This window comes from Scyliorhinus canicula, chromosome 9 (genome assembly GCF_902713615.1).
Source record: "Scyliorhinus canicula chromosome 9, sScyCan1.1, whole genome shotgun sequence".
NCBI lineage: Eukaryota > Metazoa > Chordata > Chondrichthyes > Carcharhiniformes > Scyliorhinidae > Scyliorhinus > Scyliorhinus canicula.
The window spans coordinates 158,079,475-158,097,105 of NC_052154.1; the positions used below are offsets into that span (position 1 = coordinate 158,079,475).

The 17,631-nt window shown below is 48.5% G+C and overlaps 1 protein-coding gene across 1 annotated transcript in view; it reads right to left on the minus strand.

Annotated features, from left to right (window-relative positions):
* Positions 1–17,631, minus strand: part of LOC119971830 (uncharacterized oxidoreductase YjmC-like) — a 101,990-nt gene that overhangs the window by 45,424 nt on the left and 38,935 nt on the right. Inside the window, exons 2-3 of the mRNA XM_038808037.1 lie at positions 16,021–16,169; positions 1,747–1,935 (exon numbers count right to left, since the gene is read on the minus strand). Coding sequence (XP_038663965.1) covers positions 1,747–1,935; positions 16,021–16,169 — 338 coding nt within the window. The remainder of the gene's footprint in view (positions 1–1,746; positions 1,936–16,020; positions 16,170–17,631) is intronic.

Below are 17,631 nucleotides of genomic sequence, written 5' to 3' on the forward strand. Positions count from 1 at the left end.
CAGACAAACACAGAGTAGGCAAAGGGGTGTAAAATAATAAGACTGAAAGTTAAAAGGTAAGAGTATTTGCTTCTGCTAGTGCCTCTTTCGCACATTTTCTGCACAGCAAGCTTGCTGATTAAAGTCTCTGGTTTACAGCCTGCAATGATCTTCTTTGTAGGTTCATTAATTCAAGGATGTCTCTGTAATTTAGAAAATGCAGTACTCACAGGCGACAGGCCTTCAGGTAAGACACCTTATTGTTGTTCAACTTTGCTTTCAGTTCGAGGTTTGTATTCAGGCCTCTCTCTTTCAGGAGAGAAAGTTGACCAGTTCTGGTCTCTGCCTGTACATAGGTTCACCCAGGTCTCTGCCAGTTCAGAAACACAGCCCTTCTGGAGAAATACGGACAGGACAGGATAGCAGACCTTTCTCGGGGCTGCCAGGAGACGAGCTGAAACCAAACCCAACCTTGAAGGTCTGAAAAACATTTGAGTAGGAGCAGATCCAATCACCACCTGTTATCGGACAAAACAAAGTCTTTTGGGTCAACTCATTGACCATCAGCAAATCAATCAAACTGATGCCGGACAGTTTGCAATCACCAGTTTAAACCAGCGCAGCTTTCGGGATTCTTCTGTTGAATTAAAGGTACAGGCTGTTTCCAGGCTGCTTGCTTTAAAGTCACAGGTCCATTAATCATCCATGGATCAAAAGTGTAATGGTAAAAATAAAAGAAAAGGGAAAATAAAGGAATAAATAGGGAACAAACAGGAAGGAGCCTTACATTCCTACCCCCTAAAAGAATGGAATTTCAGTGCCGGATGTTTCATTATGAGGTATGCAAGACATATCACAAGCATCGATCCATCCAAACCATTCCATGATACACGTTCCCTTCCCAGTCTCTACATTAAACAAAGCATCCGCAATCATATTATCCTTCCCAGAGTATGCAGCATGCAAGGAATGTTTGGGGAGCTGTTTCCCAGTAACTTCAGGGCTGTGGCAGGTGGGGCGGGGGGGGGGGGGGGGGGGATTCTTTGGGGACTGTGTTCCTCCATTACTCAGAATTTTGGGGGAGGAGGTTTTTTGTGGGGGGGGGGGGGGGTGTTTTTTTGTTACTCCAGAGAGGGGGTGGGCACTGTTTGGGGGACCATGGACTGGATTCTCCATTTCAGCGGCTAAGTGCCGGTGCCAGTGGAGCATATTTGGACTTTAACGACCAAACCATCGGCGTGAAACCTTCACCGATTCCGGGACCAGTGAGGGGCTAGCACTGGCGCCAAGTGATATACCTGCCTCCTGCGCTGAAAACGGCTGGAGAATGGGTGGGTCTCGGGCAGCACATGCGCACGGCCGACGACCTGCAGCGATCGCGCCGTACAACATGGTGCCAGCCGCTCGCGGACCCAACCCTCCATCCGCGGAACCCCATTCTCCGCCTGGTCGCCGAACACGATTTTGCCCCCTGTTTCTCTGTTTCTCCAGGGCTGAAGGGGAGTCGCCCAATGTGCCAGGTGGATCTATCACTGTCCGCCACTTTCAATGTTCATGTCATGAATGTCTCATAAATTCTGGAAAAGTCACTTTCCTTTTTTTACCCCATTTCGCTAGCAACGTGTCTTAAGCAGCACTGAAATATTTTTGTGAGACTTGGGGCAAAATGACTCAACACCAGACAGGCTCAGCATCTTCAATTCAAAAGTAAAGAGGGATTAACAGGTGGCATTACTCACTCCTCCTGATCCTGGTATTCTAACTCACCGTAAGCTGACACCCATCCGATTCCCACCTCTTTGGCCTTTTGAATAGCTAGATCCATGCAGAAATTGCCGACCACAGGTCCCATCAGGTTATTGCCATTTACCAATGCTGTAGCCACTGTTGACTTTTCAATAACAGGCTCTCCATCCTTGGCACAGATTCCAGATTTCATGTCTTTCAAATATATATCTGCAATATAGACACAGCGATTGTGAAAATAATATCCCTGACAATAACTCCTGACTCACACACGGCCCAAATCCTGATCCTAACTCACGACCCGACCCAGTGAGAATCATATCACTGGTCGTAACCTTGACCCTGATCCCTCCCAATGGTAACTCTAACCCCAACCCATAACCCTAAACTCAATGCTGATCCCGACAGGCTGCCAATAATGTGCTTGTGCGACACTTTTGCGAAATTATGACTTCTACATTGGAAATTTTGATTAACTGCGTTGCGGTGTCTATCAGTGAGGCCACAACCCATGGCTGACTCCCCGGTTGATGCCATAAGCTGGGGGACGTCAGGCTGTCTCCTGCAGAATGTTTGAGGTGAGGGACGCCGTCAGTGTCCCTGCTGATTTCATCTGTGGGAAGTGCACCCAACTCCAGCTCCTCAAAAACCGTGTTAGGGACCTGGAGCTTGAGCTGGATGAACTTCGGATCATTCGGGAGGCAGAGGGGGTCATAGATAGGAGCTTCAGGGAAGTAGTTACACCAAAGACTGGAGATAGATGGGTAACTGTAAGAGGGACTGGGACGAAGCAGTCAGTGCAGGGACCCCTTGCGGTCGTTCCCCTGAGTAACAAGTATACCGTTTTGGATACTTGTGGGAGGGGACGGGGGGGGACGGAGGGGGGGGGGGGGGGGGGGGGGGGGGGGGACGGGACGGGGGGGGGGGGGGGGACGGGGGGGGGGGACGACTTACCAGGGGTAAGCCATGGGGTACGGGCCTCTGGCACGGAGTCTGTCCCTGTTGCTTAGAAGGGAAGGGGGGAAAGGAGTAGAACATTAGTAATTGGGGACTCAATAGTCAGGGGCACAGATAGGAGATTTTGTGGGAGCGAGAGAGACTCACGTTTGGTATGTTGCCTCCCAGGTGCAAGGGTACGTGATGTCTCGGATCGTGTTTTCCGGGTCCTTAAGGGGGAGGGGGAGCAGCCCCAAGTCGTAGTCCACATTGGCACTAACGACATAGGTAGGAAAGGGGACAAGGATGTCAGGCAGGCCTTTAGGGAGCTAGGATGGAAGCTCAGAGCGAGAACAAACAGAGTTGTTACCTCTGGGTTGTTGCCCGTGCCACGTGATAGTGAGATGAGGAATAGGGAGAGAGAGCAATTAAACACGTGGCTACAGGGATGGTGCAGGCGGGAGGGATTCAGATTTCTGGATAACTGAGGCTCTTTCTGGGGAAGGTGGGACCTCTATAGACAGGATGGTCTACATCTGAACCTGAGGGGCACCAATATCCTGGGGGGGAGATTTGTTAGTGCTCTTTGGGGGGGTTTAAACTAATTCAGCAGGGGCATGGGAACCTGGATTGTAGTTTTGGGGTACGGGAGATTGAGAGTATAGAGGTCAGGAGCACAGATTTGACTTCGCAGGAGGGTGCCAGTGTTCAGGTAGGTGGTTTGAAGTGTGTCTACTTCAATGCCAGGAGTATATGAAATAAGGTAGGGGAACTGGCAGCATGGGTTGGTACCTGGGACTTCGATGTTGTGGTCATTTCAGAGACATGGATAGAGCAGGGACAGGAATGGTTGTTGCAGGTTACGGGGTTTAGGTGTTTTAGTAAGCTCAGAGAAGGGGGCAAAAGAGGGGGAGGTGTGGCGCTGCTAGTCAAGGACAGTATTACGGAGGCGGAAAGGATGCTAGACGGGGACTCTTCTTCCGAGGTAGTATGGGCTGAGGTTAGAAACAGGAAAGGAGAGGTCACCCTGTTGGGAGTTTTCTATAGGCCACCTAATAGTTCTAGGGATGTAGAGGAAAGGATGGCGAAGATGATTCTGGAAAAGAGCAAAAGTAACAGGGTAGTTGTTATGGGAGACTTTAACTTTCCAAATATTGACTGGAAAAGATACTGTTCGAGTACATTAGATGGGTCGTTCTTTGTACAATGTGTGCAGGAGGGCTTCCTGACACAATATGTTGACAGGCCAACAAGAGGCGAGGCCACATTGGATTTGGTTTTGGGTAATGAACCAGGCCAGGTGTTAGATCTGGAGGTAGGTGAGCACTTTGGAAACAGTGACCACAATTCGGTGACCTTTACGTTAGTGATGGAAAGGGATAAGTATACCCCGCAGGGCAAGAGTTATAACTGGGGGAAGGGCAATTATGATGCCATTAGACATGACTTAGGATGTGTAGGTTGGAGAAGTAGGCTGCAAGGGTTGGGCACACTGGATATGTGGAGCTTGTTCAAGGAACAGCTATTGCATGTTCCTGATAAGTACGTACCAGTCAGGCAGGGAGGAAGGGGTCGAGCGAGGGAACCGTGGTTTACCAAAGAAGTGGAATCTCTTGTTAAGAGGAAGAAGGAGGCCTATGTGAAGATGAGGCGTGAAGTTTCAGTTGGGGCGCTTGATAGTTACAAGGAAGCGAGGAAGGATCTAAAGAGAGAGCTGAGACGAGCAAGGAGGGGACATGAGAAGTCTTTGGCAGGTAGGATCAAGGAAAACCCAAAAGCTTTCTATAGGTATGTCAGGAATAAAAGAATGACTAGGGTAAGAGTAGGAACAGTCAAGGACAGTGGTGGGAAGTTGTGTGTGGAGGCTGAGGAGATAAGCGAGATACTAAATGAATACTTTTCGTCAGTATTCACTCAAGAAAAAGATAATATTGTGGAGGAGAATGCTGAGACCCAGGCTATTAGAATAGATGGCATTGAGGTGAGTAGGGAAGAAGTGTTGGCAATTCTGGACAAGGTGAAAATAGATAAGTCCCCGGGGCCTGATGGGATTTATCCTAGGATTCTCTGGGAAGCCAGGGAAGAGATTTCTGAGCCTTTGGCTTTGATTTTTAGGTCATCATTGGCTACAGGAATAGTGCCAGAGGACTGGAGGATAGCAAATGTGGTCCCTTTGTTTAAGAAGGGGAGTAGAGATAACCCCGGTAACTATAGGCCGGTGAGCCTAACGTCTGTGGTGGGTAAAGTCTTGGAGAGGATTATAAAAGATACGATTTATAATCATCTAGATAGGAATAATATGATTAGGGATAGTCAGCATGGTTTTGTGAAGGGTAGGTCATGCCTCACAAACCTTATCGAGTTCTTTGAGAAGGTGACTGAACAGGTAGACGAGGGTAGAGCAGTTGATGTGGTGTATATGGATTTCAGTAAAGCGTTTGATAAGGTTCCCCATGGTCGGCTATTGCAGAAAATACGGAGGCTGGGGATTGAGGGTGATTTAGAGATGTGGATCAGAAATTGGCTAGTTGAAAGAGAGTGGTAGTTGATGGGAAATGTTCAGAATGGAGTTCAGTTACATGTGGCGTACCACAAGGATCTGTTCTGGGGCCGTTGCTGTTTGTCATTTTTATAAATGACCTAGAGGAGGGCGCAGAAGGATGGGTGAGTAAATTTGCAGACGACACTAAAGTCGGTGGAGTTGTAGACAGTGCGGAAGGATGTTGCAGGTTGCAGAGGGACATAGATAAGCTGCAGAGCTGGGCTGAGAGGTGGCAAATGGAGTTTAATGTGGAGAAGTGTGAGGCGATTCACTTTGGAAAGAATAACAGGAATGCGGAATATTTGGCTAATGGTAAAATTCTTGGTAGTGTGGATGAGCAGAGGGATCTCGGTGTCCATGTACATAGATTCCCTGAAAGTTGCCACCCAGGTTGATAGGGTTGTGAAGAAGGCCTATGGTGTGTTGGCCTTTATTGGTAGAGGGATTGAGTTCCGGAGCCATGAGTTCATGTTGCAGTTGTACAAAACTCTAGTATGGCCGCATTTGGAGTATTGCATACAGTTCTGGTCGCCTCATTATAGGAAGGACGTGGAAGCTTTGGAACGGGTGCAGAGGAGATTTACCAGGATGTTGCCTGGTATGGAGGGAAAATCTTATGAGGAAAGGCTGATGGACTTGAGGTTGTTTTCGTTAGAGAGAAGAAGGTTAAGAGGTGACTTAATAGAGGCATACAAAATGATCAGAGGGTTAGATAGGGTGGACAGCGAGAGCCTTCTCCCGCGGATGGAGGTGGCTAGCACGAGGGGACATAGCCTTAAATTGAGGGGTAATAGATATAGGACAGAGGTCAGAAATGGGTTTTTTACGCAAAGAGTTGTGAGGCCGTGGAATGCCCTACCTGCAACAGTAGTGAACTCGCCAACATTGAGGGCATTTAAAAGTTTATTGGATAAGCATATGGATGATAAGGGCATAGTGTAGGTTAGATGGCCTTTAGTTTTTTTTCCATGTCGGTGCAACATTGAGGGCCGAAGGGCCTGTACTGCGCTGTATCGTTCTATGTTCTATGTTCTTTAAAAATTGTTGGCAGGGAGAGGTGTGACAGATAAGGATAGAAACTCAAAGCAGAATCAAACCTTCCAACTGCTATTTCTATTTCAGAAAGACACTGGCCAAGAAACAGAAGCAACTCTCCCAACACCCATTCTGATCCCCCATATTTCTCTTACTCAGTTGAAAGTAGTTGATTCAATAAGTGTTAATTACTGTAGCAGGAAGCCAAGCTAGTTGGGGATCATTAGAGGCTTTATATAAGCGAAGAGCCTTTTCAAACTGCACAGAATAAGGGTGATAGTGTGCAGTTGGGATTTTGGTGCAGAGGGGAAAAAGATGATCCTTTTTCTACCTTTTCCAAACTTTAGTAGCCGTAGAAGGCACAAGTTGCTTCCCAGAAATCAAGGGTAACCTAGATACAGCGGTGTGAGTTTGAAGAGCTGGTGGGGTTGGATTGGATTGGATTTAGATTTTGTTTATTGTCAGGTTGGGGAGACAGGGCGAGTTTATTGGATCAGAGAATTCCAAAGAATATTGAAATGTGATCTAACAGCAAAGAAGGCAAGTGATTAATTGGTTCATGAGCATTTTCTCTTATCTAAACCAGGGAATTTTAATTGGGGTGTATATTAATTGAAATAATAATAATAATCTTTATTGTCACAAGTAGGTCTACATTAACACTGCAATAAAGTTACTATGAAAAGCCCCTCGTCACCACATTCCGGCGCCTGTTCAGGTTCACCGAGGGAAAATTCAGAATGTCCAAATTACCTAACAACGCATCTTTCGGGACTCGTGGGAGGAAACCGGAGCACCCGGAGGAAACCTGCGCAGACACAGGGAAAACATGCAGACTCCGCACAGACAGTGACCCAAGCCGGGAATCGAACCTGCGACCCTGGCGAACCTGTGAAGCAACAGTGCTAACCACTGTGCGACCATGCCGTCGATATGAATCTTCTGAAACTTGGGTTATTTAAGTAAGGTTTTACCATTAGTAACAAGTTTTACTAGTGATAGTAAACTTATTAGCAGCAGTGGGATTTGATAGTTAGAAATTAACTAAGAAAAGTAAATAAACTAACACACAATAAAGACAGTGCTGGTGATGTGTTGTGGATGTAATATCTGCGAGCTTCTGGACATCAGTGTGATCCATGGCAAACACACCTCAGCGGCAAAAACACCTTTAGTCAGTCCCTGGGGCTCAATGAGCTTTGGTGAACAATCAATGAAGCCAAGCTACAGACACTGTAATGCATCAGGAAGAGGGAAAGTTACCTGGACACTCTCTTCCAGAAGGCAGTCACATGATTAAGAATGGAGTGTTCTGTTTGGACATTGCTCAGGGACAGAAGGGATGACTGTGAGTGGGGGAATATTGGGGATGGAGACGGTAGAAATTGAGGGGACTCAGCCCTTGAGTTGGGCAACAGATTTTGGGGGCAGGAATATCTGTTGGCAGACGCTGAAATCGCAAAACGCGATTTGGCAGGGAATTGGTTACGTCATATTGGGTGCCGATACGAGTTCAAATCACAATTCTCCGTCACCTCGACAGTGGCGTCAATGCAGTCCGGAATGTATACAGTAAACATTGTTTGCATGTCATTAACAGGCCTGAACCAGTATTCTCCAGGGCCTCCATGATTCGCCGCCTCCGATGGTCCAGGTTCCCGACATCGCAGTTCACTTGTGTTTTTACAAATCACGAAACCGGTGTCGTGGATGATGAGGGCAAGAGAGGAGGTTGGACACAGAGAGACGCAGTCGTGAGCTGCCGGGCAGGTCACTGGCCGGGCTGGCAGGGGTGGAGGGGTGCCCGCCAGGGCCGGGGGGGGGGGGGGGGGGGGGGGGGGGGGTGGGGATAACAGGGAAATGGGCTATATGGCCAGAGTGACCCCCATGGGACTGGGGAGATGTCCAGCCATGGACCACCATTGCTACAATCTGCAAGGCAGCCATCTTGCTCTACACCACATTGACCACCCACCTTGGCCCCTGGTTCTGCAGAGTTACACCGGCCGTATGGGTGCCCCCACCCTCCCACCCTCGCATCCTACCCACTGCCATATGCCATCCTCAACCCTGGCCGCCACCCGCCGGAGGGGCACCAGGCAGCCCACCCAAGGGCAACGCCCACTATAGCCCTACGGGGGTGCCAGGTGGGAGCCATGTAGCATACCGCTGGCAAGGGCAGTGCCAGCCGACGGTCCCCTTGGCAGCAAGCATGGGTCCCAGGGCCACCGGGGAAGGGCGACAACAGGGCCAGGGATACAAGATGAGGGGGCGGTTAGCTGCGGGGTGGAGCACGCAGTGCCAACCAGGACCACCATGTAGCCCCTTGTACCTGGTTGGGCACAGGAGTACGCACCATGCTAACATGTTGGTCCTTCACTGCCGACAAACAATGGATATTGGAATAAAACTAGAAATGGTGGCCTTCCTGTTTCTCGTCGCAGCCCTGGTGGATACTATGCGGCTGTACGAGTTGGAGCTGCTCGAAGAGAAGGAAGCTGCAGCAATGGAGCGTGCCGCAGAGGAACAGGAGGCAAAGGAGGCGCCGCATGAGATTTCGTGTGTACGGGACCGTTGGTTGGCACTGCCCTTGCCAGTGTGTGCTGGCAGCGCGTGCCATTCAAGGACCTCCCGGACAGGGCGTACCGTCGAAGACTCCGGCTGAGAAATCACACCCACATGTTTTGGGTGTGCCCTGCACTGGAGGGCTTTTGGAGGAGCGTTGCGGAGAAGTTGTCAAGGGTGGTTGGCTCCAGGGTTGAGTCGGGTTGGGGGCTCGCAATTTTTGGGGTGGCAGCGGAGCTGGGAGTGCAGGAGGCGAAAGAGGCCGGTATTCTGACTGGTAGCCCGGCGCAGGATTATTTTGCAGTGGAATGATGTGAGGCACCCGAGCGTGGAATTCTGGATCAACGATATGGCTGGGTTTATCAAACTGGAGAGGGTCAAGTTTGCCCTAAGGGGGTCGGTGCAAGGGTTCTTCCGGCGGTGGCAGCCGTTTCTAGACTTCCTGGCGGAGCATTAGGGGGTGATCAACTTCAGCAGCAACCCGGGGGTGGGGGGAGGGGAGGATTGGGCGGGGGTGTTCTTTACTGAGTATGTGTATTTGTTTCCATGTTATTTAATTATTTTTGTTAATTTACTGCTTCTGTATTTTGGGGGGGGGGGTTACTGTTTTCGCTCTTTTCTTCCGTTTTGTTGGTTAAAATTTGTTGAAAATTTGAATAAAGGCTGTGGAGGCCAAATCACTGAGTGTCTTGAGAACAGAGATAGATAGGTTTTTGATTAGTAAGGGGATCAGGGTTTATGGGGAGAAGGCAGGAGAATGTGATGAGAAAGATATCAACCATGATTGAATGGCGGAGCAGACTCGATGGGCCGAGTGGCCTAATTCTGCTCCTATGCCTTATGGTCTTATGGTTTTGCTGTCGTGGAAGTCCACGAATTCTGGGTTGGCGCCAAAGTCTCAGAAACAGAGAATCCCGCCCGAGGTTCTTTCAGCTTCTTTGGATGACAGAGCGGAGACTTTGAGGTGGATGAGCGAACAGACCATGGCATTTGTGATACAGGAAGCCATTTAAGTGGGAGGAGTGTGGTAGTATGACTAGAGGTACTACGGTACCTGGGAGTGTGAGCTACCATTGGTGGAGAAGGCTCGCTGCTCATTGGCCCAAGTGTTTGCATTTCATTGGTTGGGATGTAAAGTAGCTCCGCCCATTGAGGCGGGGTATAAGAACCCGTGTTTCCCAGCAGCCAACCTTCTTTCTGTACTCGAGCTGCTGGGGAAACATCTTGTTGATTAAAGCCTTCAATTCGGACTACTCCTTTGTTCCAGTAGTTATTGATCGCGCATCAATTTAATGAACAAGTTTTTAAAGGATGGAGCTCCGCATCAAGCTGGAGTGTCTATGACTCAGGCCCCAAGCAGCTAACACAGCAGCTACGTTCAAGCATTGGCTGGCTTGTTTTAATAGCTACCTCAGCACGGCGGAAAACGAACTGACGAGGGAGCAGAAGCTACACATCCTGCAATCGTGAGTAGGTCCCGCCATCTACACGCTCATCGAGGACATATCCGACTATGATTCTGCCATGGAACTGCTTAAAGGACACTTCATCCGGCTGGTAAATTGTTCCACCCTCACCGGATTACCAGTCATGCTGGACGCCCAAGCACCCCCCGCCCTGGTTCCTTTCTCAACAAGGGGTGAATGTGGTAGTATGACTAGAGGTACTACGGTACCTGGGAGTGTGAGCTACCATTGGTGGAGAAGGCTCACTGCTCATTGGCAAGGGTATTGCCTCAAGCAGGACGACCAGTTATAACCCCCGGGGTAACGGACAGGACGAGAAGGAGAACGGTACGGTGTGGAAAACCGTTCTACTGGCCCTACGGTCCAGAAATCTCCCAGTCTCCCGCTGACAGGAGGTCCTCCCAGACGCTCTCCACTCCATCCGGTTTCTACTCTGCACTTCTACAAATCAAACTCCTCACGAACACTTTCTTGTCTTCCCCAGGAAGTCTTCCTCAGGTACCCCGCTCCCGACCTGGCTGGCAGCCCCCGGGCCCATCCTGCTCCGGGAACGTGTGCGGGTGCACAAATCGGACCCGTTGGTTGAGAGGGTCCAGCTGCTCCACGCTAACCCGCAATATGCTTATGTGGAGTACCCTGACGGCCGACAAGACACGGTCGCTCTATGGGACCTGGCGCCCGCCGAATCCCCGCCATCGCCCTCTTCACTGGCCCCACCCAGCCCCCCACAGGTTATTGCGGGACCCCCCCAACTGCAACTGCTCCCTCAGGCGCTCCCCTCCCTGGCCTGCCAACCCCCTCATCTGCGCCGCCTGGTGGACTTGACGCCCCCCCCAGGCTCGGCCCTCACCAGCGCCGTCTAAGGGTATTGAAACCTCCACAAGGACCGGATCATTGCTCCCAGAGTCATGGACGCCCGCATCTCCATCAACATCTCTGATGAAGCTCCGTCGGTCGCAGAGGACGTCCAAGGCCCCCGATCGTCTGATCGAGTCGATATGAACTCTTAATGGATATTTTTTCTTCTCTGTCTCTGTAAATAGTTGCCATGTTGATAACACAACCGCTGTACATAGTTACGGGCCAGTGGGCAGCCACCGTTGGAATGAGGTATAGTCCCATATCACTAGTCATACTACCAGTAAATTGTCCCACCCGCAGCGGACTACCAGTCGTGGCTGGCCGCCCAAGCACCACCCCCCCGGTTCCTTTCTGAACAAGGGGTGAATGTGGTAGTGTGACTAGAGGTACTACAGTACCTGGCAGTGTGAGCTACCATTGGTGGAGAAGGCTCGATGTTCATTGGCCCAAGTGTTTGCATTTCATTGGTCGGGATGTAAGGTAGCTCCGCCCAATGAGGCGGGGTATAAGAACCCGTGTTTCCCAGCAGCCAACCTTCTTTCTGTACTCGAGCTGCTGGGGAAACATCTTGTTGATTAAAGCCTTCAATTCGGACTACTCCTTCGTTCCAGTAGTTATTGATCGTGCATCAAGGAGTAAATAGAAATGTTTTGGGAGCAATGGGCAGTATAGTCAGGAGGATGAACACATTTCCATTGAGAAAGTGAGAGTTCAGAAGTTTGTGTTGCCTGCCTAATGCCAGGGTTTGAGAAATCTGCTCTGGGCTGGACAGGGTTTTGTAGCAGAAGGGGTGGATTGAGTTATTGTGCTCCATGTGGGTACCAACTATTAGGGAAGGAGGTTTTGCTTAGGGATTATGAGAAACAAGAGGCTAAATTAAAAAGCAGAACTCAAAGGTAATAATCTCTTGACTATGAGCAAATTCAGTTAGGATAAATATGACCAGAGAGATGAACGTGTGGCTCAAGACTGCTGTGGGGGAAATGGATTTTGATTGATTGACACCAATACATGTGAAAGTGGGAGCTGTACCATTGGAATGGTCTGCACTTGAATCTTGCTGGGACCAGTGTTCCGGCGAGTGTATAACTAGGGTGGTAGGGAGGACTTTAAACACTGGGCGGAAGGAATCATGTGAGGCGAGATGTGGTAATGGGAAACAACAAGATAATAGAGATGGGTAATTAATGATAGTAATGGGCAGTTATTACCAGAATAGGGCAAGAAGGGACAGATTGTACAAATTTAAGAGCACCGAAGTAAAGAAGGCTAGATATTGCAAAAAATTGGAAAAAGACAGCGTCAACTTGGGTGGTAAAAGCAGTGTGTAGCATGCTGGCTGTGATGTTGGTTTACCCACAGAATTTTTAAACACTCTGAAAAAACAATCCTGGAGACGGGTTCCATGACGACAACCTCAACTCCTGACAGCTTTGAGCATGGGAACATGGTTGCAAGGTGACAAGCCTGGGACTTGAATATTGAAGGTATTTATCATTTCGGAAAGATAGAGGCTGGATTCTCCAGTCTCCGATGCCAGAATCGGGTTCAGCGATTGGTCGCAGACTCCACGTTGGCACCGAAATCGAGGGCAGCGCCGCTTTTGCGATGGTCTGTCCCCTCCAAAATGCGTCCTCTAGAAGTACACCACAGACCATCGGGATGGCCTCAGGACGTGACCAGAGGCCATCCCTCCCCCGATGGGCCGAGTTTTCAATGGCATTGGTCGCATGTGGTATTTTATCTTTCTGGGAACTCGGTGTGGCAACTGTGGACTACGTCCAGCCCCGCCACAATCGGGGGGAGCCGATCCGCGAGCAGGGGGGCTTTGGCGAGGGCTGGGAGCACTGGTGGGGAGTGGTCCGGGTGGGCGAGCCTGGCCAAAGGGGAGCACTATTTGGCAGGCTTGGTCTGCACGTGGCCGGCGCCATGTTACACGGCGCGGCCGCTGCAGGCTGCCGCTGTGTGCACGCGCGTCCACGGACCCAGCATTTCTCCAGCCGTGGAAAATAAGTTGTCAAGAAGAGCTAACGAGTTTACAAAGCGATATGGATAGATTAAGTGAATGGGCCAACATTTGTCAGATGGAGTAGAATGTCTGAAAATGTGAACTTGTCCACTTTGGCAAGAAGAATAGAAAAGCAGTACTAATAAAGTGGAGAGATTGCAGTACTCGGTGGTACAGAGGGATCGGGATGTTCCGGTACATGAATCATAATAAATTAGTATGCAGGTACAGCAAGTGATTAGGAAGGCAGACGGAATGTTGGTGTTTATTGCAAGAATTCTGGAATATAAAAATAGGAAATTGTTACTTCCACTGGAAAGGATCTTGATAAGTGCACATCTGGAGTACTGTGTACAGTTTTGTCTCCTTATTTGAAAAAGGATATAATGACATTACAACAGTTCAGAAAAGGTTCACTCAACTCATTTCTTGGATGAAGGACTTATCTTATCAAGAAAGATTGAACAAGTTGGGACTGTTTAAGAAGAGAGGGAGGCAGAAGACGGGAAATTATAGGCCGGCTAGCCTGACTTCGGTCATTGATTTTAGAGTCTATTATTAAAGATGAGATCGCCGAGTTCTTGGAAGTGGATGATAAAATAGGACTGAGTCAGCACAGCTTCATCAAGGGGAGGTCGTGTCTGACAAATCTGTTAGAGTTCTTTGAGGAAGTAACAAGGAAGTAACAAGGAAGTTAGACAAAGGAGAACCAGTGGACGTGATTTACTTAGATTTCCAGAAGCCCTTTGACAAGGTGCCGCATAGGACACTTTTAAATAAGTTAAGAACCCATGGTGTTCACAGTAAGATACTGGCATGGATAGAGGATTGGCTGACTGGCAGAAGGCAAAGAGTGGGGATAAAGGGGTCTTTTTCAGGATGGCAGCCGCTGACTAGTGGTGTACTTCAGGGGTCGGTGCTGGGACCAAACTTTTCACAATATACATTAATGATCTGGAGGAAAGAATTGAAGGTACGGTTGCTAAGTTTGCAGATGATACAAAGATCTGTAGAGGAGCATGTAGTATTGAGGAAGCAGGCGGGCTTCAGAAGGACTTGGACAGGCTAGGAGAGTGGGCAATGAAGTGGTAGATGGAATACAATGTGGAGAAGTGTGAGGTTATGCACTTTAGAAGGAGAAATAGAGGCATAGACTATTTTCTAAATGGGGAAATGCTTAGGAAATCAGCAGCACAAAGGGACTTGGGAGTCCTTGTTCACGCTTCTCTTAAGGTTAACGTGCAGATTCAGTTGGCAGTTAGGAACGCAAATGCAATGTTAGCATTCATGTCAAGAGGGCAAGAGTACAAGACCAGGGATGTACTTCTTAGGCTGTATAAGGCTCTGATCAGACCTCATTTGGAGTATTGCGAGCAGTTTTGGGCCCTGTATCTAAGGAAGGATGTGCTGGCCTTGGAAAAGGACCAGAGGAGGTTCACAAAAATGATCCCTGGAATGAAGAGCTTGTCATATGAGGATTCTGGGTCTGTACTCGTTGGAGTTTAGAAGGATGAGGGAGGAGCTTATTGAAACTTACAGGCTACTGGGTGGCCTGGATAGAGTGGACGTGGAGAGAATATTTCCACTTGTAGGAAAAACTAAAATCAGAGGGCACAATCTCAGACTAAAGGGACGATCCTTTAAAGCAGAGATGAGGAGGAATTTCTTCAGCCAGAGGGTGGTGAATCTGTGGAACTCTTTGCTGCAGAAGGCTGTGGAGGCCAAATCACTAAGTGTCTTGAAAACAGAGATAGATAGGTTTTTGATTAGTAAGGGGATCAGGGGTTATGGGGAGAAGGCAGGAGAATGGGATGAGAAAGATATCAACCATGATTGAATGGCGGAGCAGACTCAATGGGCCGAGTGGCCTAATTCTGCTCCTATGTCTTATGATCTTATGGTTTTATGGCCTGCACCCATTGGAGTTTAGGTGATCTTATTGAAACATGTAAGGTCCTGATGGGACTTACTAGGGTGGATACCGGGAAGATGGTTCCTCTTGTGGGAGGCACTCTAACCAAGAGATAAAAATAAGGGGTTTCCCCTTTAAGGCAGAGATTAGGAGGAAAAAATTATCTCAGAGGATCATTAATCTGTGGAAATCCCATTCCCCAGAAAACAGGGTCTGGTTTAGCCCACTGGGCGAAATCGCTGGCTTTTAAAGCAGACCAATGCAGGCCAGCAGCACGATTCAATTCCTGTACCAGCCTCCCCGAACAGGCGCCAGATGTGGCGACTAGGGGCTTTTCACAGTAACTTCATTTGAAGCCAATAAGTGATTTTCATTTCATTTCATTTCAGTGGAGGCTGGGTCACTGAATTTATCATGGCTGAACTAGATAGTATCTAGGATTATGGCAGTGATGGGGGAGGGGAAGTGCACTGTGGGCAGGAAAGTGGAGTTGAGACCACAATCACATCATCCATGATAATATTGAATGGCAGAGACTCAGGGGGCCAAATGGCCTACTCGTGCTCCTAAATCCTATCGATATTCTTATGTGCCAATAATAACGATTATATTATTAGTTTTATTCCTCATCCTCCAGATTCCTTGTCCTTCAGATCCTACAATCTGCATATCACTCACTCCCCAAACCCCCATCTCCATCCTCCAGAGCCTTCATTACCAAAACCCCCATTCCTCTAAACTCCCCATCTCCCGATCTTCCATTCCTCATATGCCCCATCCTTGAACACATATCTTTGGGACTCACTGGTCACCTCCTGACCAAGTGTTCAGTGAAGTTGAAACTGCTTCAATTTATAAACCTCGTGTTTCTTTGGGAAAGAGCTATTAAATGTTCCAACTCTTGATGCGATCAGAGAGCTGAGGAGAGATGGCCTTATTCCCACTGTTCCATCACTGCAGGTGCACCCACCGAGCCTGTTGAGTCCGTGGCTGTAATGTCCTCGATAATCTCCTTCCACCAACACATCAGCCAGTGCCATGGCATGGCTACTCTTGGTTCCCACTGCTTTCATACAGCGCTCAATGAACTGGTGCATCTCCGAGCGACTCACCAAGTACCTGAAACACATATCGCATATTCAAATATTAAAGTGAAAACATCAATCACACACTGACCACATCATCAACTCAATCTGGTCAAAGTAACCAGGGCAGGAAACGGAGAGAGAGATAACCTCCGAGGGGATAAAGGGACAGCCAAGACTGGGTTTCAGAGGGGTTGAGGGAGAGATTGAGAGGCAGAGACTGAGGGATTGAGGGACAGGGAGACAAACTGAGTGACAAAGGGGCTGAAACTGAGGGGCTCAGCCTGAGGAAGGGCTGGCAATGAGAGTCAGAGAGTGAGGGAGAGGGACTGAGGGAGAGGGACTGAGAGCACACACATGGAGGAACCGAGGAGTGGGGACTGAGGGGCGGGAGGCAGAGACTGAGGGACAAGGGACGGAGTGGCTGGGGACCGGGACAGATTGAAGATCAGTAACTGAGGGACAGCAGGGGCTGAGGGACGGAGGGTTGGGGGTGGGAGGGTCTCTCTCCACCTGGCCATGTCCCGCTGGGACCCCTCAACTCTCGGTAACCCCCGGGTCCCGCGTCCGGTTGCTATGGAGATCCGCGGCCCATGTGTTCACAGTGACAGCTCCACCCTCAAGATCAGGTAATAACAATGTACACAATATGTACAACATATATATATAAATATAACATCCACTTTGTGTATGTAATGGTATAAAATGTATACAATATATACAATATGTAATTCACGCATAGAAACAATGTACTGTATACACAATATATGATGTATGCCATGCCATGGCACTGGCTGATGTGTTGGTGGAAGGAGATTATCGAGGACATTACAGCCACGGACTCAACAGGCTCGGTGGGTGCACCTGCAGTGATGGAACAGTGGGAATAAGGCCATCTCTCCTCAGCTCTCTGATCACATCAAGGGTTGGAACATTTAATAGCTCTTTCCCAAAGAAACACAAGGTTTATAAATTGAAGCAGCTTCAACTTCACTGAACATGCATGGGCCTAAGATAATTGTTTTTGCAGATGGCGTTATTTGAAAATGGCTACATGCACAATGTAGATAACAAACTACATATATGCACACAGAATACATGATATATATTGTATACCTAATATATAATGTACAAAATATATACAATGTATACAGTACATACAATATACATGATACATAGATATACATGTAAACAATGTACACTATATTTAAAGTATGCACAATATAAACAATATATGCTATACACTGTATCTGTTGTATATAAAATATACAATACACACCATATACAATATATAATGCGCACAGTATATAAAATACATCCATCATTAAGGAAGTAGCAGCAGGACATTAAGACAATCACATTACAATTAAGCAGAGTCAGCATGGTTTTATGAAAGGGAAATCATGGGCCGGGATTCTCCGAAAATGGGGCTATGTCCCCCACGCCCGACGGAAAACGGGTGCGAATCACTCCAGAACCTTTTCAAAAAGCGGAGA